The sequence below is a fragment of the Pezoporus occidentalis genome, unplaced genomic scaffold (assembly GCF_034315485.1).
Source record: "Pezoporus occidentalis ecotype Australia unplaced genomic scaffold, CSIRO_AGI_Poc_V1 ctg26, whole genome shotgun sequence".
Classification (NCBI taxonomy): Eukaryota; Metazoa; Chordata; class Aves; order Psittaciformes; family Psittacidae; genus Pezoporus; species Pezoporus occidentalis.
The window spans coordinates 1,634,850-1,661,372 of NW_026914502.1; the positions used below are offsets into that span (position 1 = coordinate 1,634,850).

The 26,523-nt window shown below is 44.4% G+C and overlaps 1 protein-coding gene across 24 annotated transcripts in view; it reads left to right on the forward strand.

Moving 5' to 3' along the window:
• Positions 1 to 26,523, forward strand: part of BBX (BBX high mobility group box domain containing) — a 137,490-nt gene that overhangs the window by 94,713 nt on the left and 16,254 nt on the right. For 19 of the 24 annotated variants that reach the window (XM_062623926.1, XM_062623917.1, XM_062623904.1 and 16 more), the window contains 6 exons: positions 5,125 to 5,205; positions 6,615 to 6,695; positions 14,086 to 14,166; positions 16,114 to 17,026; positions 17,893 to 18,031; positions 21,067 to 21,215. In XM_062623926.1, coding sequence (XP_062479910.1) covers positions 5,125 to 5,205; positions 6,615 to 6,695; positions 14,086 to 14,166; positions 16,114 to 17,026; positions 17,893 to 18,031; positions 21,067 to 21,215 — 1,444 coding nt within the window. The remainder of the gene's footprint in view (positions 1 to 5,124; positions 5,206 to 6,614; positions 6,696 to 14,085; positions 14,167 to 16,113; positions 17,027 to 17,892; positions 18,032 to 21,066; positions 21,216 to 26,523) is intronic. The other 5 variants (XM_062623902.1, XM_062623907.1, XM_062623905.1 and 2 more) reach the window with 4 other exon arrangements.

The following is a 26,523-nucleotide window of genomic DNA, read 5'->3' on the forward strand; positions in this document are numbered from 1 at the left end:
TGGGTACCGGCTTACTGTGCTGCAGCCTGACAAGTGAGAAACACTAGGGTAAGGTTGGCAGAAAAGTTTGTTTTGTGCTAAAATGACAACGTTCTGAGGCTTTCAGACTGTGAATCTTTATACTTGGAGTTTAAAAACTGTTGTCACTATGCTGTTCTGTTGAAATGAGAGGCAAGGTGTATTGTAGTCACAGGTGCTTGGTTCCCTTAAGAAGGGTCTTTGCTATGATCTTGTGCGTTGAGCTTGATTTTTACATGCAGAGTGCTTCAAGTAGTACAATTTGAGATGCCAGTGAAGGAATGAAACTTACACATGGATTTAGAGACAAAAACTGATGTTTTGTGATTGATTTAGTATATGAATAAGATTTTTAATTGGGACTTCCTTTTTTGAGCAAAACCCACGTTTCTGATGCACCTGCATAAACCCCATTTTTTTTCTGGCACAAGCATGCAGCCTGGCTTGTCATGTAACATTTACTTTATGTATAAGCTGTGCCACGCTGTGCTTTTTTGGCCCTGTCGTCTTCTTTTGAAACCTGGTCCTCCACATCAAAGAGGCAAGCTGTGTAATCTGCTGTCCCCAAAACGTAAAGCAAAATGATTGTCATGAATACACCCTGAACAAAACTAGCGGGAGGGCTTTGTTGGCTGTTGTTAGAATCGTGGTGGGCCAGAAATTGGCTCATACTTGCTCATGAGTTGCCGTGTTTTAGTTGTCCTACGCTCTCTGAGAAGCAGGTGTGAGAGCACCTTCCCAGGAACCAAAACTGCACATCTGCAATACTTTCAGAGGGTCCCCTGTGTAAAACACATCCTCTGGAGCAGCGTGTGCTTGGTGTTCCCAAAGGGACCTAAAAGGTTCAGTTGTCCTTACTCCCTCCTTCCTAACTCCTGATATGCTTCTGTGCGCTGGGAAGCTTCCTCAGTTTCTTTGCATGGTAGCCCTGATGTGCCTTCTATTTCCCTTTGTTTCCTTTTGATTCTCTGTTTCAGTGCTGATTAGATAGGTACCAAATATTTCTTAGGCTTGTGATTCCCAGATGCAGTAAAGATCCTAAACCTGTTCAGACTTGGATAACAGAGCAGCAGAACACTCCCCATCCTGGGGCATGTGGACATAGGAGACATAAGATGCTCATCTTTGCATGCCCGTGGGACAGCCTGTGGTTGGATTTCCATGCTTATGCTTGAATGCAGTTTCACACTCCAGCCACCATTTGGGAGGTTAGCGGAGCATCCTGGGCGGTGTTACGACAGGCTCAGTAAGAAGATCAGGAATTCTCTGTAGGATTGGTAAGCTGCTTTCCTCTTCAGTGGAGCTGTGTTCTGTTGGATTTGGTATTAACATGAGGGTAAGTTGATGTACTAAGGTGACTGTTGTGGTATTGTCAGTGAGGAGGTTCAGATGTTGCTTGACTATGGAAAACATAGGTATTGGGTTTTTATGCTTGTAAATATGTAATATATCTAAAACCCTGGCATTTCTATTTAAAAAAGAATTCTCTTACTTGATACCGCAGTCTTCGTTATCTTTAACGTGTGTCTGTACCTGTAAGATACACATGCATATGTGTGGTTCTTAAACTGAGGGGCTGGCAGACATAAGATTCCTTATCAACATACAGCTGGCTGCTTGTGTGTATGTATGATTATGCAGACTTGGGTGGCCTTGTAAGCAGAGGTCTTAAATACCAAAAGTTGTTAACAGAAAGGAGAGCAGCCCTGGCATAGTTTGCTCAGAAATTGGGAGACGATGAGGGGAATTAAAGGTCTGCTATTATTCAACACGCTCTGATTCTCTCTCAAGTGTGTTAAATGGATGTATTGGGACTTTTCAAGTCAGGTGTTTAACCTTTGAGTTGTTGGAAGCCCAGATGTCCTGTAACATAGTGACCCAGTGGGAGGAGGAGTTCAGGCCTGTGTGGTCCTGCAGGAGGATGGGAAGAGGCACAGCAGGGGTGTTTAAGGAATCGCCTCGATGCTTCAGTCACCATCACTGTGTGTCCCCCATCATGTTCCTGTTTCTGTAGTTTATTCAGTAAAGAGTTGTTCTCCTCCCAGAATTCAGTGCTGGTACGTGATTGATTTCCAGGCAGCAGCTGGAGTCACTAAGCAGATAGGCAAAAGAAGCTACAGACCTTACCAGCAGCAAACTAAGGACGTGGACCCAGACCCACCTAACTTCTGGGTCCTCTCACCAGTTGCACAAGACTGTGTTGTGTGTATATGAGCGTGTTTTGTTGAACACCCCAGCGGAAGCACCCAGCAGGTGCTGTCCCTGTGATAGACAAAGTCCCCACGTCAGGCTGATGCGCAGAAGGGATGAAGTTGTGTGTGAAGAGGGCCCCTTGCCTGCCCGCTTGCCTTGTCCTTTACTCGCCCGCCGGGCCCTTTGCTTGCCTTACAGCAGCACCTAGTGGCCTGTCTGTAGGTTACTGCCCAGAAATCCTGAGATGCAGTCCCAGACCAAAACCTGGCTTTCCTACGAGTTTCCCCCCTCTTGCCTGTGCCTGGCACATCAGGACTGCAGTAAAGCCTTGCATCGTTCTGCACAGAGCATGAACCAAGGGCTGTCCTTCACCTTCCTTTGGCGTGATCCGTTTTAGAGCAGGTAACGGCAGCCTGCAGGGAAGAGGAGGCTATGGAGGTGTTGTGCTTGTGGTTTCTTTGAGAACAGAAGGTTTATCTTGCATGCGATGCTGGTGCTGATGCTGGTGCGAGGTGGTATCACCTGCAAATCAGAAGTGAAAAGTCTCTCAGTGCAGCAGAGGGTACACTCAGAGGATGAACGAGGAGAAGGAATGAGATGTTGAGGATGTTTCATCACAGCAGGAAATGAGACGTGCACAATGGCACTCTCTGTGCATCCGTTCCCTCCGGTAATTATTGCAGTGCTTTGATTGGGTTCAGCCTAGCAGAGGTTGGAAGTCTTGGAGATAATAAATTTTCCCACAAGTCAGGAGCATATGGGGAGCAGCTGAGTAGAAGAAACAAGCTCAAATTAGTGCTTCTGTCAGTAAAGGCGACAGCATTAGCTTTCTAAAGGTAATAGAAATTGATAGGAAAAGCATTGTTGGTCTAACCACAAAATAGCCTCTGGGTTACTGGGCACCAGCAATCTGTCCTTGACACACACAGCTGTAAGAAACTGGCTTCACACCTTCCACAACTTGTGGTTCCTGTACCACGAGGTGACCAAGCTGCGCCCGACCCCAGCGCATGGCCTCGGAGGCAGCAAGAAGGTTCGTCCTCCCTCAGCGTGCCTGTCCAGGAGCGAGTGCCTCCCAGCACTGGTGTTGCAGGGGCTGAGCCATCGCAGCCCCTTTCAGGAGGGCTTCTTTGCTCCAGCACGGTGCTCCTGGGGTGGCGTGGGTCAGCGGCTCCTAGCTTGGAGCTGCTTTGTGCTGTGTCAGTTCAGATGGGTGTTGGTAGGCTCATGTGGACGTGCCCTTGGATAGGTAGCTGGGGACCTGCAAAGCCGCGGTCTTTTCTGGTCTATTTCTGGCAGCATCCCACCAGTGAACTGGCCTGAAACAACCAAATGAACCCTCAGGTATACAAGCAACATCCTTACGTATTTCACACCAGTGCAGAGACTCAGAGAAGGGTCACTCAGCAGCAAGATTGGTACATTGCATCCCTGGTACAATCCACAGCACTGCTGAGGCACGGGCATCTTCCACAGATCATAGAGAAACTTGTGAAAAGCAGTAATAAACGTTACATCAGTGAAAACAATAGCACAAATCACTGAAAAAGGAAAAGACGGGCATTTCAAATACATTCTTTGTAAGCCTTCAGGTTGGTATACTCCCGTAGTACCCTGATAATACATCCTGCTTGGTGTTTAGTAAATATAATAGAAGCATATCTCCTAGGAGGCACTGTTACTGCTTGGTTTTACAGCAGGAAGAAACAAGTTCAGCTGTACATGTAAGCAAATTGTTGTGTGGCATAGTTCCCCTTGGGAACTACACACCATTCTTGGCCTGTGGGTTGCTATGATTGGATTTAGTGTTTTCCAGGGTAGTATGGGTAGCAGATTCCTGAAACAAAATGCCACTGGTACTATGGCATCTTGGACAAGCAGGAGCAGCAGTACAACCTGCATGTGCTGTAGGCCTGCTTATTCTGTGGTGCTTTGTGCTTACCAGCAACAGAGGTGGTTGCTAGCTAAATCTCACACATGCATTCACTAATAAATGCTGTTGACATACAGAAACACATTTGCATCAAAATGTTGGAAGTAAACTGAAATCTCATGGAAAAAATACAAGTTGTTAGGGAATAAATTGCCATCCTTCTGCTTTTCCTAAAATCCCACAAAGTCTCTCTTCTTCCATTTCCTATAAGCCACGTTACATACCTTATTTTACACTAACTCGTGCTTCTAGGAGTTACACATGTAAATCTTTTATACTCAAATCTGACATTAAATGAATTTGAGGCAGTTCCTTTACAGAATGATGCTTAGCAGAATTCTGGCTAATAAGAACAGTACAGCTGAGCTTTGTGTTAATTTGAATAAGGCTGTTGGGTTTGAACAATCATGTCTTTGTGTTGTAATTTCAGTAGTTATGACTCTTTATGCCAGAGCTTCACATAAGCATCCCAAAATGGATGTTTAGGAACATCATTTGACGATTTTAGGCTTGTGGTACCCATACTTTCATGCTGTTAGGTGAGCTGGGGATAAGCCTTTCTGTCACTTAGCAACTCTCAGTGTCTTCAAAAACATTGTTTTAGCTTCTAAGTAATTTTCTTGTTCAGAATGGCATTACAGACATAGCAGTGTTGATGGCATCACCAGTACCAGGTAGCCATGTAACCCAGTATCAGTTTAGCATTCTTCTGCAAAATTTGGAATTAGGAAAAGAAATATATCCCTGGTATTATTGGGGTCTTTCTTCTTGGGTGATTTTCAGATGTGTTCAAATGGGTGCTAAACTACGTTTTCACCTGTAAGCTCAGTTCAACCTATCCAGGACTGTGGAATATCAGGTTGTCCATCTCTTAAACACTGCTTCTTGTTACTGCTGCCTGGTGTTTCATTTGCTCACTGTTGTTCTTAGCTTGAAAGCATCACCTTTGAGGTCTTACTCTGCACACTCCTTGTTTTCAGGTTTCCTCAAGTACTTGCCAGTCTGATGCAACTAATTCTACAGAAGCCTGTCAGAAGTCATCACTGTTTCAGTTTGCAGAGGTGAGTTCCTTTTAAAAGGGTTGTCTTCCCCACTGAGTCCTTTGTAGAAGCATTTGAAAGCTGAACGGCATGCTTTTGTTTGTTCCTTCTTTTGGGGATTATGGTACTGGATCAGTTAATCAGGTAGGTAGGTCAGACCTGAAGTGCAAGAGAGTGTATTTAAGAACATGGTGGAAACCCTAGTGTAATAATGGAGCTATGGTTTAAGTGGTAATTTAGAGATGTGGTGTTATTCCTGCACTTAGTTTTGAGCTAGAGCCTTACTTACTGAGCTTTTAACCTGTATGTTTGGATGTTAGGTTATGTTTTATCTATCGTGGGTGCTTTAGTTGTCGACTCCATCAAAAATAACTGTCGTTCTGGAATTCCCAGACTTTTCCTCTATGCTATATCCACCAGATAGCTCTATCCAATGTGTAATATTTTGTCAACATATTGAGCAGTGTCATACTTTGTATAGTTCCTCTTGATAACGGTCTGCTCCATCGATTTCACTGTCAAGTCTTTTAAAGAGCAAGGTAAATACCAGCTCACTAAATTGTTTCAGTTCATTTTACGGTGCCCAAGCAGTAACGTGCCACAGCCACGTGGTAGTAGACAGGAATTGTGTTGTGTGCTACAAGATAGAGTCTTGCTAAAGGCTTGTGACCGCTGGCTTTTCCTTACCCATTGAAGAACAACTTTAATGGGTGCTAGGAAACAAGCTCCTGCACTGCTGAAACAGGTGGTTTAGTTATAGCTCACTGATGATCAGTAATTAGAAATGCATATTAGCTAGTCTTACTTCTCCGGATGTTAAGCAACCTGTAGTGAGGCTGCACCTAATCAGTATGTGATACATATCTGTGGCAATGGCAAAATAATAGGTACTTGTACCAAGGTCTGACATTAATCGGAGGTGTCATTTGCAACCAAAATGATTGGCACAAGGTAAGCAGTATAAAACGCAGTTATCTGAGTACCTGGGATAGATCTCAAAGTACCTGCACCCATTGTGTCCCTGGCCACACGTACCCTCCATGCTACGCAGCAGTTTGTGCTCTATCAGCACCACTGTTCTGCAGTCCCAGGTCTTTCAGTGAACTGTGAAATACAGCGTTAAGGTTTTGTTGCTAACCTGGTTTTGGCATACCAGTGGGCAAATAAAAGCCCTTCGGAAAAGTCTTAGCCTGTTCTGTTTGCCCTAGGAAAGATTTTCTTCATGAAAAATAAGATCACCATTTCATAAATCACCCATTTATGTGTGTGATGGAAAGCAGGTACTGCTCTTTGGGTGTGCTGGGTTTCATTTGCATGCCCATTAGGTACCAGGACTCTTTCTGGATGATGGATCAGAAATGTAGCGCATTGAAGTTTGATATTGAAACTGAAAGCGTTAGGTAATATGAACGTAATTGTTTTCCTGACAGATCTCTTCGAGCACATCACAGCCCGGAGTCCTGGGAGCTGTAAAACAAACCGAGGAGTCTGCATTGTTTCAGTTTGCTGAGGTATAATGGCTGAAATATGGGTGGGGGGAGGAATATGGGAGGAAGCAAGGAATCAATAAGAGTTGTCACTGAATGGCTGAGCACCCTGTGTTATAAAGGATTCCCGTTAGGAGATGTTTATCTTCATGACAGCATTGTGTTAAGAAAATCATATGGGGGATAACCAGTGATTGGACAAGATGTTCTACCAGCTGTAGCATGTACAAATGATACTGGGCTTGCTCACGTTACCTGGCCTTCCCTAGCAAAGGACTGCTGCAAACATACTCTCCAAATGGCTATTCTGCAATGACACTACGCAGTGCCTGTGGAAGAGGCTGCAGCAGTGCAAAATGGCAGCTGCCCTAGAGGCAGGAATCCTTTGGAAAACAAACTTGCAGGTCAGATGAAGCCTATCACAACAGCTACAGGGATCTGTAACACCACGATTAGCTGATGACTTATAAAGCCTATAAATTACCCTTAAGTATGTAAGCTGTGCCTCTTCCTCCACGTGCGGAAGGTTTGGAGTTCTTAAAGATTGCTTTTAATAGTTTATTCTCCCATGTGTTTAGTGTGCTTCTGTGAATTGACTTTCCACACATATTCTCTTCTTGCCCATTTGGGGGAGTCTGGTACTGCTTTGCAGAATCAGTTGTGCTAAAGGTATCTTCAGGGTGTGTCTGAAAAGAAGGGACTGGAGCTGGTGGTGTTGTGGAGGAGCAGAATGGGATGAAAAGATACCCCATTTGTTATGCTGTTAAATGTTAAGCTAATTGTGTACTGTGTGTTTTCAGCTCAGCTGGGATGGGCCTTGATGTACTTGTTAGGAGGCCCAACTGAGAAAAAACAATTTACTAATTCAGGTGCCATACAATCCCTGACTACAAACACCCCTAGAAAAGATGTGATAAAGTTAGTATCTCTAATCACAAAGATGTTTTCATATGTGCCCCCTTTTATTAAAGTTTCAAGTCAGTTTGGAAAGTTCTGTTGAGAAACTCGGTGGAATTGAGCGGGATGGAGCCATGTATTGAAGCCAACCTTTCAAACCAAGTAGGAGATAGAAGTTGGAGAGCACTTCTTGTGAATTGCGTTGCAAAATGTTGTCTGAGTGAGTCTGCTAACTTAGATTGAGAAATCGTCACCATCTTGTGCTTTAATTGAACTGCAGTCTGCAGAGATGAGCAGGGTATCGGTTTCCTTCAGCACACCATTTCATCCATTTCAAGCCATTTCCTTTAGCACACCGTTCTCAAATTGTCATGTAAAACCTGACCAAGATCGACTTTGGGGATTTCACAGAACCTAAAATCATTTCCTCTCCTAATTGAACAAACAACAGAATGACCACCCTGAAAATGGTCATACGGATGTGACAGCGCATTGAGTTGCATACCACGACACGGCGCCGGCTCATCCGGCACGTCGGAGTGCGTGTGTGAATCATCAACTGTTAGGTAGAAGAGGTGCTTAGAAAGTTAATTAGAAACTGGTGAGGACAGTTTTAAAGCCAGGGCTAAGCTCTTTTTCTTGTAAAGATATTAAAATGCGTGTGCAGTCTGAGGGGGGGTTGTGGGGTTTGAGTTGTGTTTTCCATGTCTGGAAGTAAGGGACAGAGACATGGAAAAGGAAAGAGCATGCTCTTTAAGCTTTCTTCCCCTGCTATTAAAGCTGCTTGTGCTCTTTCGCATCTAAGGGCTTTCATTTGCACAGGGTGTCTTTTGTCAAGTTTGGCAAAAATCCCATTCCTTACTGTGCCGCTTCTTACCGGGTCCTGTCTGTATGAATGCATTACTGCATTTAGGAAGCTAAATCGTGGTCAGCAATTTGCAGTAGACTGCTGTCAGCCATGTACAGTGCTACAAAAGAGAAAATAGAGGGAGAGAAAGTAGTTATTTAGCCAGTAGCCAAGTAGACCTATGAAGAAATGTGAAGTGTGCTGTGGTCTGATGTGCCTGGAGCTTTTGGCAGCCATCCCAGCTCAGTTTTGGTTCTGGCTGGGTGTTCTTCGTATGTTCCCTTTCTCTTCGCCGCCTTTGCAGCAGGGTGAGTAAGAGTGCCTCTTTGTGAAGACAGCAATCCCATTGAGTAGATTTGTCATTTAAAATGGACACCTTCACCCCAGCAGTACAAGTCCCCTGTCACTCAGAAACAGCTTGTTATATGGAGACGTTAGCATGGGATTCTTTTCGTCTGTAAAGCCTCAAGTTAGCCTTTCACGTGGTTGTCTCTCCCAAATGCTGTAGTCATCAATTAAAGCTGTTGAGGATATGGCTAATGAGGCCTGCCCAGTGACTTGCCACAACAGGTGATGAGAATCCCAGGAGTAAGACTTCACTGGGTCCTGTGGGTGTGCAAGCGTGCATCTTGGAGGTCTTCAGAGATGACATGATGTCCCTGTTAAGAGTTCTTTTAAGTCTAGAGTGTTGCCAAGTTGCACTTTTGGCTTTCTCATTCTGCTCTTGCAGATACTTGGTCCTACTTCTGTCCTTCCCATTTGCACCTTTATGGAAAGCCATTATATAGGCCAGTGATTTCAGAGCAGTGGGCTGTGTTCCTTAGTGCGGTGGCTGTTTGCAAGCTGTCTGCTCACATGGGCTGGTTGCTGTCACCCTCCTTGCCATGTGAGGGAGGCAGAGCAGATGGGACCCTTTGCTCTCTTGGTCTTGCTGGATGTGTGTTTGGCAAACGCGAACAGATGGTGATGACTGCTTTGTTGAGAAGAAACAAGAGTACCTCTTGGATTTACTTAGCTAAACTCTCATTATTAAACAGAGAAAATGCTTCCGGAGGATCGAAGCCATAAATTGCTTTTTTAACCATCTTAAAACCAGAATGAAGCCAAAACCCCCGAACTCTTCACTTTCAGCAGTTTTTCTGTAGGTGATTTAATGAAAAAAGCCCCAACTTGTGTGCAGCAAGGTGGAATTCCCTTTGCAAGTCCAACAGGTTACCATCATTTAAGAAAAAGGCATGCCTGAGGATGATTTTGTCCCTGCTGCATTCTCACATAGTCACTTTGAGCAGGCTTGCAGGCAGCCCTTTCTGTCTGTTTCTGTGCTGAGCAGAAGGTTTGAATCCTTGAAAACTTCTGGTCAAAACACCTTGAAATTGTGAGAACTCGTCACTGTCTTCTGATAGCCAGCCTTCCCTTAGGTAAAGCTGTAACCTTCCCAGGTAAAGCTGCTGTGTAAAACAGATGAACATGTTTGCTATTTGTATGCTGAAGTTAGTAAACAGCTGTGTTGAAATGAAATACCTGGTTTAAGAGGGAAGTGAAAATGTGGTACAGTGGCACATGCTTCTTACACAATGATGTAGTAGCTCAAATGCTGACCTGCATTGTAATAAAAGACAGTAACTTGCCCCTAATGATCCACAGGTTCGACCCCTAGATAAAAAGGGGCTGTTTGTGGTTGTAGTACTGCAGGTTCTGATTATTCTAAGCAAAACTAGAAGGTGGTGGTAAGACAGGGAATGAGATTGGTATTCCCCCTGAGAGGTGATTCGTTGGCCATCTCCTGCTTTTGGTGTTTGGCCAGCAGCTTCAGGAGAATGAATCCTTACATTTATGTCTCTTGCAGTCTGTTTTCTTCACTATGAAGAGAGTTTCCATGCTGAAGTGAAATGTTGCCTTCCCGTTAGCACTACGCAGATCTCACCTTGGTTTTGTTAGGAGCAGCCATTTGCTTGTCAGTATGAAATTCTTTACTCTTTCCTCACATGATGCGTCAGGAGGCAAAATATCGCTGCACGTTCTCAGGTTATACTGCAGCGTGTGGGTCTTTCTCTGTCCCTTTTCTACCCTTCATACTGCACTGGAAAAAATCATTAGAAGCGGAGGATCCAGCGGAACAGAAGGATGGAAAGCTGAGGCCATCTTTGTGCAAAGTGCAGTGTGCAAGGTACTTGCTCTGGTGGGGTCCTGAGCAAGTTCACTGAACGCATACAAGGACTGTGGGTTATTTATTGGGTTTAATTTTAATTATTATTAATGAAGTATTATTTTAATATACTTTTTTATTTTAATATATTGTTATTGATGATTATTAATGAAGTATTTGGCACCGTATTTTATAACAGTTTGCAGTAAAATGGTTATCCTGGATTTTGGTGGGGGCTGGGGGTGTAATGAACCTCCTTGACAACTGCAAAGTAAACTCGTCAAATGATCCAGTTCCAAAGAACCACATTAAACATAAAGGCTAAGGTGGCAGTTTTTGCCTCTGAAAGATCATGGTCATAAGCATGATTTTTGTGATGAGGCAGATGACACGGACACACCGGTGGTCTTGCTCCTGATCTTAGGGCTTTTCAGGGCTTCCAAATACTACCATGTAGCCCCATGCCAAAAAAGATCCCATACGTGCAATAATGATGAATTCTTGTGTTGATGAACTCACGCTGCACTTGGGAGCAGGTCAGACAAAACCTGACTGTAAAAGCAGCTCCCTGAAGTGCAGTGGTAGGAATTTACTCAGCACTAGTGCTGGCACACCAGCATCTTATGTAGAAGGCTGGATTTGATCTCCAGATGTCAGGTCTTCCTTCTTTTTTCTAACTAAAGAAAGTGAAAAATGAAGTGCCCTTGAGGGCAAACGGTCCTCTTCTGTATTTAACCAAATAGGAAATACTGTTCAGGCTTTCAAGGAGCAGGTTATTTAACCTTGACTACCGCAGTCGTTCATGCTTTTACACAACAGGTATGTCTTGTTCACTTAGTCACATGAAACACACGGCATGAGAGATTATTAGCTGTGGGCAATACAAACATAGAAGAGAATCCATGAGCCTCATCTAAGGAAGAAATTCAGTGTTTGCTTGTATCCCACTGACCTAAAAGCCTGTTAAGTGTTTCATGGATGGTACGTGAAACACTTCCATGAAGTAGCACCTTCTGCCAGAAGAATCTTAACCGATTTAACTGACTCCTTGGTTTTTTCGTTACTTTTCTCCCTTCCTTTCTGTATTTCCTGTGTGCCACTGAAATATTTTTCTCCTCTGTTCATTTAAAACCTAGATCTCATCAAATACTTCCCAGTTGTCCAGTCCTGAGCTGGTGAAGCACTGTGGGAAGTCTGCACTCTTCCAGCTGGCAAGAGTAGAATTATACCAGTTAGCATCACAGTGGGATGATGTGTATATCTATTCTCCAGAAGGCTATGAATACTAGGTCAGGTTTCCCAAAAGTCCTAGAAATTCTCTGTGAGTCTTAAATACAGCCCTGTAGAGGTCTCCTCTTCGGTACAGATTAATCACTCAAAAACCTTTGAGGTTTGGTGTGCAGATGGTATTCTTGATGATTAAAGATGAAGATAACATGCTGTAATCAGGTAAATAAGGGAGGATCCTAGCACCTTACTCATACAGGGGGTTTGCCCCCTCCTTCCTCCCATCCAGCCACATATTCTTGCTGTAGTGAAGTTAATATCTCTTGGGGGAAAAAAAGACAGAGATTGGAAGCCCTGAAATAAAACTATTTCATGCCTTGTTCCATAGGTAGTAATGCTACTGTCTGACTCTATAGGAACTTACATGAGTGGAGGAAAACCTGCCTTACCCTGCAGACAGTCCCTCGCAGTTTTTGTGTGCTGCGTTGTCAGCAGTGCTTATGCAAGGGTGATTACACCTAATTGTGGTCAGTGATCCATAAGGGCATTTGGCTATTGCAGCCCTGGGACAGCAAAAAGGCTGGTAGTATTTAGTCAGAGACACCAGAAGTTTTTCAGGTACCTCTTACAAGACAGCAGCAGGGTTTGAGTAGGGCTGTGCTGGGCTAAGGCTGCTGCTGGGTGCAGCTTGACTTTTGGAAGCCAGCATTGAAAGCTGTGATATGATGAAGCTTGTGGAGCCCTCATTGGAGGGTTCACTGATGCTTGTCCACAGAGTTTGTACGGCAGCTGGCAGAAAAAGGGCAGCTGGCAGTGTGATGTTTGCATGTTGGGCGCCTTTCTGTGATCTCTCAGCGGCTGTTCAGGTTCCCACAAACCTGATTTAATATACAAAATGAATGTTAAAGGCTCTGATTCAAACGGAGAAAAGCATGGCACATGTGCAAAGCACATCCTGCTGGCTGCTAACTCTTGTAGGGCCTTTATTTCTTTCCAGTTTTGGAGATAAGTGGTATCTGTAGTGTTGGACTGCAGTTGGATAAATGAGATGTGAGAGATTCAGCTGCTGTCTTCAGATAGCAGTTCAGGACCTGGTTTGGAGCACCCCAAATAAACTGTGTTCGTTACCACCTCAAGGGTGTCTTAGGCTTGCAAGTTCGTTTGGCAGACACGCGTGCCGTGGTGCTGTAGCTCCAAACCACAGATGCTGTGCACCGGAGGGGACCAGACTGCTGTCTCCGTGCTGCTGGCATGGCAGGGGTTTGGCGCGTGGGATCCTGTCTGCTTCAGCACATCACACTGCTCTGCTCCTCCTTCATCTCTCTGCTATGGGGATTAACCAGTTTTATCTCTTCCCCCTCCAGCCCCCCTTCCCTGTGCCTTCCTTTGTGATATTTCACAGCATTTCACAGATGGTGAAGGCATAAAACGCAGAAGTGGGTTAGGAATTCACTGAATTTTGTAGAAGATAGCTGAAGTTTCTAAAGCGGTTGGAGCAGCCGCGCTGCAGGCTGACGCCTGGGAGGCCGCTGCTTATCAGCTCTGCTCAGTTTCTTGCTGTGCCTAAATGCATGCTTTGTCTTTATCAGTCAGAGCAGAGGCAGGGGAGTGCAGGGAGGCAGTGCTGTGGGGCTCTGCATCACCTCCACAAGGCGCGGAGGTTACTTTGGAGACCTGAGCTGTAACGCTTGAGAGGTGCTGTGAAGAGCTGCAGCTTCCAGGAGGCAGCATCATTAACCCTTGTTGTTCATTTCCTCCGTGGCAAGGATGGGTTGATTTCTGCAAAATCCACTTTGTTGGCCAGTGTTGGTTCGGAGCAATGGGAACTGTCGTTTGGGGGGGGATAGGGGGAGCTAACAGGTTGTAAGCACTGTAGTTCCCCGGTCCCTAGAGCTCCAGTTGTGCATCAGATGTTCAACTGAGCCTTCAAAACCACCACCAGTTGGGTTGCCTGCTGGTGCAGGTTGGTATTTAGCCGCTGACGTCTGCTCGTGTGTGAGAGCGCAGGTGCTTCAGCTCATCCTGCTCTGCAAGGGGAGCCGTGGCAAGAAGATCCCCAGATCTGCAAACAGCCTTTGGTGTCTGGTGCTTTTATCCACCGGAGCAATGGTGGAGCAGGTTTCATCTGTAACAGCGTGCACGGGTCTGCGCTTCTTTTTCAATGTAGAAATCTTATGAATGAATTCTGGGAAGAGGGAGGAACTAATCCATTGAGAAGTTGTCTGATAAACACGAAAGAGTTATGCTGGTGAAATAATGGTTTTCTTTTCTCCCCCTCTGTTTTTTTTTTCCTTTAGATTTCTTCAAATACATCGCATTCGGTTCCTTCTGATTTAACAAAACAATGTGGAGCATCAGCGTTATTTCAGCTGGCAGAGGTAGTATTAAAACACTGGTGACTAATTACCACAGGTGCAGTGGGACGGAGAAGTTAGCGATGTTGATTGCCGCAGCCTGGAAGGCGGAACAGTGCTACACTTGTAATTAGCCTGTTGCTTATAGAAGCATAAATTATTGTGGCTTGGGTGCCACAAGTGAAGGTTTGCCTGGATTAACCATCAGCTTGAGGGCTTCTGAGAGGCCATACCAGTCCCTGGTAGCAAAGGAGCTTTCCAGTTTAAACAACTTGTTCTAGGGTTTGGGGTTTCGACTGGTTTTGGTGGGGGGCTCAAGGAGCTGAGAGAGGGGGCCGGGTTAGTCTGTTCCTCAGTGAGGGTATTGCCATTACAAGTTCCTATGGAGGGTTATTAGTTGCCTTCATTGATGTTTTGCTTTTCATGCCTACTGTTTTCTGAAGTGCTCAATAACTTCCGTTGACACTCTGCTGTGATACTCTCAGCACATCCTCCTTCTGGGAGCAGTTAAAAGCTATGGCTGCCTACTGAAATATTGCATTCCCTTTGCTTCTAAGCTGCTTGTAAATTGCAAAGAACTCACAAAACAGAAGTCACTTCTTTGTAGCCACATCCACAGCCCTCTGTCCTGTTTGCTCGTGCAGAAGCAAAGGTATAAAAGAGAAAACCAAAAACCATTGGTGAGGGGGGTGTGTATTGACTTGACAAAATACTATCAGTGTCCAGTGAGCTGCAGTTTAAAGGCTTTACCTTTAGCTCCTGAAAATCACAGGCTGTTTCTACATTGCAGTGCAGTAACATGTCACAGAAGTACCTTAAGTACCAGGAACCCATCTCAGCATAGTTTGTGGGGTTCTCGTCTGCATAATCTCCTCTGCTTCCTAATAGACACTGTGCTGCCCATTCTCCACTGTTTCCAGTGCTCAGCCTAGCTTGACCTGAACCAGAGCAGGAGTTTTTACCCTTTGCAGCAGGCATTTCAGAAGCGTACTGTGTCATGCCCATACCTATATGGGTGTGAGAGGTATTTTAGTTGGCAAGGGAATATTGCCTTGCCAATTTGAAACGTCTAAAACCGACCTGAATATAACACACTGGTGTGGAGGGTACATCCATACTGACCACATGGGCCATGGGCTGAGCTGTGGGATAGGGGCACTCCTGATGTCTGGTTCAGAGCAAGCCTCTTGCATCTGGTTTTGCTCCAGGTGGCTGGTTGGTTGGCAAGAGGATCTCCCAAGTCAGAGCTTCAGGAGCATGGCAGTTTGAGGACCTCTTTTATAGCCCATATTTTAATACCGCTGTTCCTCAGACAGTGTGAGGGGTTTGGTTTCCATTAATGCTATCTTCAGGAGGAGATAACCATGGCAACGACTGCTGCTTTGCAGTTCCTTGCAAAATAAAGTCTGTGACATGAGAAGATTCGGAAGGCTTTTTTGCTACCTTCCAAACTGTTTTGCACATTCAAGTAAAAGAAAATAGTCTTCATTATTGAGATTCAATTAACTTCTTTCACCCTCTCCTTCAGGGCCCTTTGGAAAATGGAGGAAAAGATTGTGTATAGTGACATTTGGGAGCTGAAGTGGGTATGGATGTGCGATTTCAAGTAGCTTGTCTTGAGAAGTGAGAAATAGCGTATTGTTCCATTCAGGGTACTCTGAAAATCTATCTAGCAGTGGGTTTCAAGGTTATATAAAAGGCACTTGGATGATCATGGAAACACCACTGAGATAGTTGGAGTCTTTTTCCATTAGGGCAGTAGAACCCGCCAGCCTTATTCTAGCACTTAGCTGTCATCGCATCAGTTTCAGTAGGGCTTCAGCGTGTTTTTCAGTACTGTCCTTTAGCATAGTTTGCTTTCCTGAGCCGAGGATGCCAGAGAGATTCCCTGTATAATGCTCCCGATAATGTAGGTAAGTAATGTTAACAGCTGGTGTTTGTTTCATGGGACTGTGTTTAAACTCTTTCTAGATGTGCCTTGCTTCAGAAGGAGTAAAAGTGAAAGAACCTGGGAAAACAAAAGTGGAAGCACCCGAAGATGTGAGAGGGGAAGTTCCAGAGGAAATGGAAGCAGAACTGGAGAAAACGATAAAAGACTCCTGTGAAGGAAAACCAGAACAAATAGAGATGAAGAGAATGCAAAACCGGGATGAGGCGAAAGCTGAGGAATCAGAAACTGCAAAGTGCAGAGATTTTACCAGTCTCTCGATGGAGAATAGTCCTTTTGAGAGAAACAACAGCACGAAGGATCACATGTGCTGCTCTCCAGAGCTCGCACTAGCTGACATGGGTATCCTCGGGCTAAAGCCAGAAAAGATCAAGAAGAAGAAGAAAAAGAGTAAGTTGGAGCGGCACACAAATGAGAAATCCACCCCCAAGAAAGCCTGTAAAAAGAGGCAGTCCTCCGAGTCGGACATTGAGAGTGTCATGTACACGATTGAAGCCGTGGCAAAGGGGGACTGGGGGGCTGAGAGACTGGCGGAAACGCCCCGCAAAAAACCCCGTCCTGCCTCAACTGTGAAGGAAAGCACGTTGGATTCCAAATCACCAAAGAAAAAAGTGAAGTCGAAAGACAAGAAAACGTCAAAGGAGAAACCCCCGGAGACCACCAAAGAATCAAAGCCTCCCGATTTCCTTAGTATTGCAGCCAGCAAGGAAGAGCCGTGTGAGGCTTCCGATAACATTAAAGCGGAACCACTGACCCCGACAGAGGAGGTGGTACCCCAGAGCTTACCAGAACAGGTCAAAACTGAGGACAGTGACTGTGTTAAAAAGATAGAAACCTGTGGCTCCAGGAAATCGGAGAGATCTTGCAAAGGTGCTCTTTATAAAACTCTGGTGTCAGAGGGCATGCTCACATCTCTGCGTGCCAACGTGGACAGAGGTGGGTGGCTTTGAGTGTTTCATTTACAGCAGAACCGCGAAAGCCTGCCTGGAGTGGGAGGAAAAGCCAAAGGCTGTGTTTATGGTGGAGCTTGAGCAGCGTGTGATGGGAATGCTGTTTCTGGTCACCCGGGATGCTGGGGGCAGGTGGAGGGGAAGGACTCTGTGTGTCCTGCCATCTCTGCTTACCTCCCAAACTCTTAACCTCTCCTTTTTTGTCTTTCATGATCTGTGATGGAGCTTTTTTGACCAAAGGCTTTGTTGGTTAATTTGTCAACCTCTGCTGATAGATCCATGCAGGACCTGTGCGGTGTGCAACCCCTAACAAATAGCTTGTTTCTATATAAACAGCTCATGTAGTTTGTGAGCACAGTGCTTGGTCCTACAAGAGGCAAATGTGTTGTGCTTTTGGTTGGGTTGGTTCGCTGTAGGTGGTGAGCAAGAACCGTTTACCTTGTGGAAGGATGAATCTGAGATGATTTCTGAAAGCTTTCAGTGAGATGCCCTGAAATGTGTGTTCCTAGTTAGTAGATGTTTAATTAGAACAGTCAGACAAGAAAAAGATGCTTGTAATTTAGGGAGGTTTATTACTGTAAATTTACTTATCTTTCTCTCCTCCTTTATACCTCAAGAGATCTGACTTCACAGGTAGTATGAAAAAGGGTGGGGAGTGGGGGAGAGAGGGAGTATGGTTGCCAATATCATCATTATCCAGTTTAAAGGAAATAGATAAATGTTTTGTAACCCCTTCAAGACATTCAAGCACCATAGGTTTCAGTACTGAATGGGTACCCAAGTTCCTTCTGAGCCACTTTGTTCTGGCACATGTTTCTGAAGATGAGAAACAATTTTCTGCCTTCATCCCAGGAAAAAGAAGCTCAGGAAAAGGCAACTCCTCAGATCATGAAGGATGCTGGAGTGAAGAAAACTGGGCTTTTTCCCAGAGTGGGACAAGTGGGAACAAAAAGCTGAAAAGGCCTAGGCCAAAGGAAGAGTTTGTTTTTGGGTAAGTTGCAATTTAACGCTCCTCTAAGTTCTAGTTAGGTCAGCCTGGTAACCTAAGAATGAATCCTCCTCTGCAGCTGCATCCAGCACCCAAATAATCACAATTACATACAGAATTCCTGAAAACTACAAACGCTCCTGGGCTGAGTCATGCTCTACGTACCTGGTACTCATATATCAAAGTAATTCCTTTGAGATCTTCCCTGCTTTACACTACTGTAAACAGATTTGAGTGACATGTGCTCACCTTAAGAAGGTGGGGGAAACAAAGGTGCAATATTTACCCACTCAAGAGATGATGAAGAAGGTTACTTACCTTTTCAGAGCACTTCAGAAGTGGTGTTTAAGCTTCTGTGTAGGTGTTCAATTGTCATAAACAGAATTAGACTAGAAAGAACACATCTCTTTGCCCGCTTGGAGAGATTGCTTATAGAGGAAGACTAAACAATGTTCTCATATCGGCAAATAATTATGATAAACTTCTCATTTTTCCATTGTAAAGAAAAGATACTTAAACCCTTCATGTGCATTAAATATATCAGAAGAATAATTAATGATTACAAATGCATTAAATTTAGCAAGGCTACACAGAACCACTTTTCTAGTGCATTAATAGCAGTCTTCGTCAGAGTATTACAGGTTGATTTAACTACAGGCGGAGTTGGTAAATCTGCTTAGCAAATGCTTACTGCAAATTCTTGAAGACTTTCCATTATCTAAATTCAGAGGCTGAAAATGAATTACAAACGAGTAGATTTGTCACACTTCATGCTTTAAAGTCGTAATGTTTCTGTTGCGCAGGCTCATGGTGGTGGCCTTTTTAATAACCGAGTTTATGTGAATTTAGTTGCAGCTCAATTTACGGCAAAGATACTAAATCGGTTAATATCTCAAAGTCTTATCTGCTTGGAATAGTCAAGTAAAAGCGATGGAACGCTTCTTGTGTTTTTAGTGCGTTGCATAAAAGTCATGTAAATATTTTTTGAGTTCAAATGGAACGATTGAAAACTTTTCACACCGAATGCCTCTCCTAGCCAAAACCCGGTGTAGTTACAAATGATTTGTTCAAAATAGCTCAGAAAATGGGGTAAATAATTCGTTTGACAAATGCTGTTCTACCATCATTAGCTGGCTGAATGGGGAAAATGCAGTCTCCATTCTTGATTAAGTCATTAATCACTATTTAGTGAACTTAGTGAAGGCAGAATCAGTGGTTTGTGGAGGAGCGTTAAGTGCTGTAGGTATCCGTTACCCCTGTTCCTTGCACTGTGTGATCTGGCTACCTGAAGAGCCATTTTTAACTCTACCTGCTCCTCTTTAACTCTTTCTTCTCCCTTCAGCATCACCTTTCAGCCTCATTTCTTTGGTGGGAGGGAGTGTCTCACACCTTTGGAATGAATGTCTTTCTCCCCATCCTCTTACCTTGTCCATCAGCAGTTGCCCACACTTCCCTCATGGTCCTTGTCAGGTGTGCTTAGTCCATGCACAGCCCACTCCTTTGCCAAGCAGCACTCTGCCTCTGTGTATCTCCTGGCAGGGCTAGTCTGTGTGGTACAAAGGCCTCGGCTCAGCTACGTGTGTCTGACCAGGCTCATGAGATGCTCTGAACATTCATGATGACGTGAATTTTGTTTTACTGATTGATATTAAGATAGTGGTAGCAGCACTCTGCACTGCTTCCATGTCACACCAGCTAGAAGGTACTAGCCAGGATGGCAGCTCCTCTGCTTTCAGGGTTGGACCTTCCTAATAGCCCCTTATATGCCCTTGGAAGCAGGCTGTGGGAGAAGAGCTGTGGCAGAGGATGGAATTGCGTGAGAGGTGTTAGGACACATCAGCTTTCTTGGTGGTTGTCAGGGAACATCCGCATGGAAGAGGGAGGTAGCAGTACCAAGCACCACTCATATCAGGTATCTTTGTGGTTTCAAAGCAAAACAAGCCATGCAAACCCCAAACAAACACCCAAAACCACAAACCAACCCCATCATGCACATAGTCTGCCAAGAGCCAAGGGTCTATTTTAAGGTATGTGATGGCTTACTGAAAGAGCTAATGACTACAGAGATAAACTGAAGTATCGTTCTGCCTACCAGAGCTTTCAGAATGCAGTTTGTTTGAAGTGCTCCTTCAGAAAGCAGAGAGAAATGCTGGGTTTCTTGTGACACTTCCAAGTGTACGGTGTGTAAGGGCCGTCCCTCTAACAGTCCTGACAACTTCAGTCAAGTTCAGGTTTTCCATAGCAAACAGAATAAAGGACTAACAGCAGGTGTCATCTTTCCCCTGTCATTGATGGTGCTATTTGTAATCTGCCTAGCTGATCACACTGCCTTCTATTAAAACACAATTCCTTCCTATGCTCCTGCCTGGCTGCAGAAGTTCACTGGAACAGAGGGCTTACATAGGCCAGCATAGTCATTACAGCCAGGAATTCCATGCCATCCTGTTTGAGTGGTTTGTTTCCACCTGGCTGTTAGGTGTTTCTGGAGTTGCAGGTGATCTAGTTACAGTCATTCAGTTTGGGCTGAAGTATGAGGAATGCTGGGTTTCATGAGAGCAGGAACTGGTTGCATTTTTCATCTGGCAACAATGAAATATGAGGGGAGAAAATACAATCCCCCAGAACAAATATAAAGCTAATTCCCACCCAGAGCACCAGGGTTTAGAATATCTCCAGCTGATTGAATAGCTTGGCATTTTTTCTTCTGCTTTAAATTGTTGCTTTCATTCTCATGTCAGGACTTTTATATGAAGTTACTTTATTGGTTTGGTTATTTATTGTGGTTTTATTGTCTTTCTTCATTCCCCTCGCAGAACAGGCAAATCTCCTTTATGAGGCTGTGCAGCAATCAGAGCGAAATGTCACCAATATGATTTTGATTTATTTATTCTAATTTTAATATACGCAACTAATGTAATCAGCTTGCACTGCGTTACACAAGCAGAAGCTAGAGTGTACATTCTCATCCCAAAGTTGGCATGATATGTACTAGTTTGATGCTTACGGTGTGTGTGCGCTTACCTCTTTCCCCTTTTTAGCTTAGCAAAGTTGGAAGAAGAATTTGAAAAGAAATTCAACAGCCTCCCTCAATACAGTCCTATTACCTTTGACAGGAAAAATTCATCTGTTCCAAGGAAAAAGAGGAAGGTTGGAAGTGGCTCCTCCGAACATCCAAAATCCAACAAAGGTAAAGTACCATGTGCGATACATTCCTAAGCAACAGCAGTGCTATGACAAGCCCAGGAATTACGCATTCTTATTTTGCTGTTATGTGTGAAAAGCAGGAAGTTGAGGAAGAAAAGTGGTAGCACTGGGGTTAGTTGGTTCTCACCTGGGTCAGTGTTCAGGCTGTAGTCATGATCTTCATACGGAGTGGAACTGGTTGGAGGCTGTGCACGAGAAATGTCTATATGAGGCATAGAAATGTCTGTATTAGACATAGAAATGTCTGTATGAGAAACAGAGTTCTCGTAGCAAACTAATTTATCAAAAACATAGATATTTATCAAAAAAAAAAGTATCAAAAATTTAACATATCAAATTTCTCCCCAGTGTTGATCAGAAAATTTAGCAAACTAATTTGTTAAAAAATGTGACTATTTGTGAGGGAAGTGAATTTGACAGGTTTTCCCAGGAGAAAATGGGGGGGAAAATGGCAGATTATCAGCAGGTTACATTTTGACAGTTTTCAAAGCATGATTTTACGCCAGTTTGCATTTCACTGTAATTTTAGGCTCTTCAGATTAAAACATGAGGCCAGAGGGCTCTGAATGAAACATTTTGATCCTTTTTTGTCTTTTCTTTCTAATCAAGATTTTAACTGTCATAAGTTTGGAGCAAAAATGTTCTGACATGAGAAAGAAGGTTAGGGGATAGGACAGCCAATTCCATACCCAGCTCCATTGCTGAGGCTCTCGGAGAAACTCATGGCACATTTGGCTGTTTTATATACAAACACCCTGTGGTGCAGAGGTGGTAAAGAAGTGAGAATGCCATAGGGAAAACTACTTTTAGACTGTGGCAGAGATACTGATGTATGCATGCGGTACAGAAGCATCACAAAATGAAGGAACGACGTACCAGTAATTCTACAAGACAAAAAGGATGCTCAAAAGAACCCTCATTATGCCCATTTCACAATGTGGAGCTGGTTTCCTTCGCTGCTGCTGTGCTAGTTTCACTGAGGGACAGGTTTTTACATCTAATATGGCTATGTGAGCCAGGTGACCCTGGATTAGAGCTGTGCCTTTTGAATACTTCACAAATAATCGCATTAGGGTATGCAGGGCTGAGCAGCTGTTCTTTTCTAGTGCGTGCCAATTTTGGTATTGATTTTTGTATTTATATAATTAGACGTGGAGCAGGCACTTTTGCAGAATTAGACTTGTGCTGATACCAAGTGAGTTCTGACTTCGGATGCCTTTCATTTTTGTATGGTATGTATTCTTCTTCAGCGAGCATGAATGAGTTGCTCTGCAGCATGACAGTACAATGGTTAATTAAGCAACAGCTGTTGGGAGCAAGATCTCCTCATCTACCATGTTCTGGCAGTTGAAGTTGTAGCAGCTCTTTGGATCTCTTGCTAGAGCAATTACGTGTTCAGGTGTCTGTACATCTACAAGTCTTGCAGACCCTGTTTTTTGGGGAATGGTACGCTAAAATGGTACCTCGAGTCAGGTATCCCAGAGCCACATTCTGCTTTTGGCCAAGTTTATGCACAGGAGCTGCATTTTTATCCTTGTTGCCATCACTTGAAAAGCTTTGGAATATATTGGGCTATGTCTCAAGGGAAGGTGAGAAGCATAACTGCAGGCAGGTTCCAAGCCTGATATAAGTACTTCTGGCACAGCCCTGTTTAGGAGGCCATGAAGCATTTGCCTCTGGTTAACAACAAGGGCTCTTCCAAATCAGCCAGCTGACTTTGCACTGGAGCAGATGGTGGAAAAGTGCATGTGACTGTTTACCAGCGGAGTTGTGGGGTTGCAACAAGCAGCCCCAGGGCAGGAATATGTGATAGTGCCGTGCTGTTTGCGTAGCGAGCCTCTCACGGCAGCCCGGAACTAAATCCACATGGAGCCAGTGATACCTGCTCCTCATTTCAACGGATGCTGAATTCACTCAGGTTAGCTGGGCAAGCTGTCAGCTTGTGTCAGTCATTCCAGCTCCCTCGAGAGTGAAGTTCAGCTCTCAAGAGGCGGCTGAGCGGATCTCAGACATACCGTTTTTCTTTAGGAAAAGAAAGGTTGCTAAGAACTAAATATTCCATGGCAATGGATCGAGTTTAATTTAGTTTCTTCTGTTAGGATGCTTCAAATTAGGATGCAAGTTATGGGTTTGAAATGAAACCAAATTACATACAAGCAAGCTTACTAGCTTAGTAGGGAAACTGTTTCACGTGGGCCAAACATTCATGAAGCTGAGTCCTCAGTTTAACTTGTGGTGTACTGACAGGCCATTTAACCTTGTCATGCTCTTGGCTTCCCTGTGAACTGTGGCGAGTCCAAAGACCGTTGGAGAATACTGACCTCCAGAGGTGTTAAGCGTACGAGGCTTCTGCAGGTGTTGCAGGAAATGCAGATGTTCTGCAAAATGATAGAGTTTGGAATGGGTCTGGGTTTTCTGAATTTTCAGGGGGTTTACACCATCAGATTTAAAAAATAGATAAAATAAATCGTATTCTTTCAATGTGATGAGCATGAACTGTTAAGGGTCAGTGTAGTTTTATGGGTGTGACCATAATGGGTATGGGAGAGAATACATTGCCCTGCATTACTGTGTCATGTGGAGATGCTTTTGCTGCTTTGCTCTTCCTTGGGGTTGTCTCTGTCTGTAAGGTAATTGGAAGAGATACCCATCACAAATAGTACTTACTAGTGGCTGGGGCCTCTGTGTGTTTCCAAACAACAGGTAATAGTCACTGGGTAGGTTTAGTAAAACACTCTTTAAAGTCATTCCCTGCTTTTTCTGAACAGGCATATGCAGGCTCATAAACCTCTCAGTTCACAGGCAAAGACTCAGTTTGTGCAGATCAGTGCCCACTGAAGTACATTTACAGTTTGGAAAACAGGTTGGGATGCTGCACCCTGAAACTTCCTTAGGATGTTAGGTCAATAAAAATGAGAAGGGTTGGGTTGGGGTATTTTCCCCCTGTCTCTACCCCTAAGCAGGGCTGTTTGCCTTAGTATGATTTATTTGGGAACAAATGGGGCCAGATTGATTTTCTGTCAAATGCCATTAACGTGTGTGTGCAGGAGGCCTGAACTAAGCCAAACAGCCAAGGCTGTCATGAAATCAGTGCCCACTGACTCCTTCCATTGCACTTACGTCCAGTCCTCCCTTCAGCCAGTTCTTTTCATGTAAAACCACCTGAAGAACCCTATAGCAAGACAGCTGTTTCACATCCACATGTATAAGGGAAAACTTGAGCTTTCTTACATGAGAGACAAGTTTTTTTCCCCCCAGAGCTTTCCACATTGTGCAGATTGTGCTCCCACTGGAAATCATGGGAGCAGGATTGAGCAAGCCACAGTGCTTTGGCAAATCCTACCTCAAGCGTTTTGAGCTGGGAGTGTGCATTTACTATCATAATGTCACAAAATGGCTGCAAAATACATCTATCCTGGGTTTGTGCAGATGGCTTGCTCCGACATTTGCTGGAGCTGTGACTGGTTTCTTTATTCCCCCCTTCTTTCCAATGGCATATGTGCCAAAACATCCCACCGCACACAAGTCATCAGTCTGCAGTGAGTCACTAATGCAGTTTTGTATGCAAAAATGAGCAACAGGCATAGTCATTATTTCTGCCTTGTGCTGTGAAGAAATGCTCACTTATGCACTTCCCTAAAGCTTTCATTTGGGGAAGGCAAGGAGAGGAATGCAGAGTGCTTTGATTTGGGAGAGGGAATGTCTGGAGTTCTTTTTTTGTCTGTGGCCTCTGGGACTAGGAAAGCATCAGCTTAAAATGGATGCTTCTTTATGGCATTCCTCTTGGTCTTTAGCTTGAGGGGGGGTTTGGCTTGGTTCAAAGCATTCAGATGCCTGGAGATGATGGCATGCTGCAATGTTCCAAAGATCATAACCTAAAAATACAGCCTTTTCCTCCTGGAAGTTGCAGAAACGCACAAGTCTGCTTGTCCTGCTTTTCTTACCATCCTGTTGAAGTGTTCTCTGTTTGATCTGGCCCTTGCACATAGGGAACTTTGTGAGAGCAGAGGGGGCATGCGCCCAGGAATGGTTCCATTATGGATGCTGGGTTCATTTTCTTGCCTGCTGCTTCCCCAGGCAGCTGCCTTTGCCTGTAGCAAGTTATTCCCAGGAGGAAATCCCTCAGTGAGTACAATGGACAAGCCAGGAATGAGCAGGTGGTTAAATCCTGTGGCAACTGCTGAAGTGCTAGGGAAAGGAAGAGCCACAGAGTACTTCAATAGAGAATGATGGGGAGGAAAGGACTTTGAGGATGGCTCTATAACAATAGCAAGTGAACTAACATTGAAAGTTTTTCTCAGCTTTTGAACAGGAAATCACATGCAGGTCCACTGCCTAATCGCAAGCCTTTTAGGTTAGTCAGGTGCTTCAGGCACAGATTTTCTCTGGATTGAATACTGACAAGTGGCATTTGTTCGCTGCCTCCTGTCCCCATTAAACACGTGTAGCTCAGCCATCCACCCTGTAAACTCCTGCATGGGTGAGTGTGCCTAAGCTGTGGCCCAGGGGCACCTGCTAGTGAGAGCCTGAAAGGGGCTTTTAACTCTATTCCAGCCAAAAGCAGCACATGATGTCAGGAATGCCCCCTTTCTTACACTCACATGTCCTCTCCAGTCCAGATTACATTTTGCCTTCTCCATACTGGTTTAGTTCAGTTCATTTCTGTTAAAACCACTGGGCTTTATACCTGAATATGCTGGGCAGAGATCCTATATTTGGCAGTCCATTGGCTTAGGCATTAATCTAAAGGCAGGATGGGATGTGGCCGTGTTTGAAGAGCCACCTATTCAGTAATTATTAGACAATTTGTATGTGTAAGTGTGAGAGGGATTGTAATCTGGCTTTTGACAGAGGACAGTGAGCGTGTGCTCTAGTTCATTCTAAGTAGTTCAGGCAGGGAGCATGGATGAAATTCCTCATGGAGTCAGAAGTTACATTCTTAGGTCCCACTATGACATGGTGACCTATTTAGCTCTTAGCCTATGGTGTGTGCCTTCAAGTAGGAGACCCTACTACATCTGTGACATGTAGGAGACCCCGCACGTCACAGTTACAAGCTTATGACTAGGTGCCTTGGATGGGATTCAGATGAAAGGCACGTGTTCCCTTCTTTATAATGATGCTTGTCATCTCTACATGAGTTTTTCATCTGGTACTCTGCTTAGAGTCGCTGACACTGGCTGACAGTCTGTGATACTGATTGAAATGGTCTGTGGGGCGCAGGTTGAGCTGTAGAAATGGAGGCTTCTGTGATGCTGTGCAGCACGTTGCTTATTCCAGGCACCTGCAAA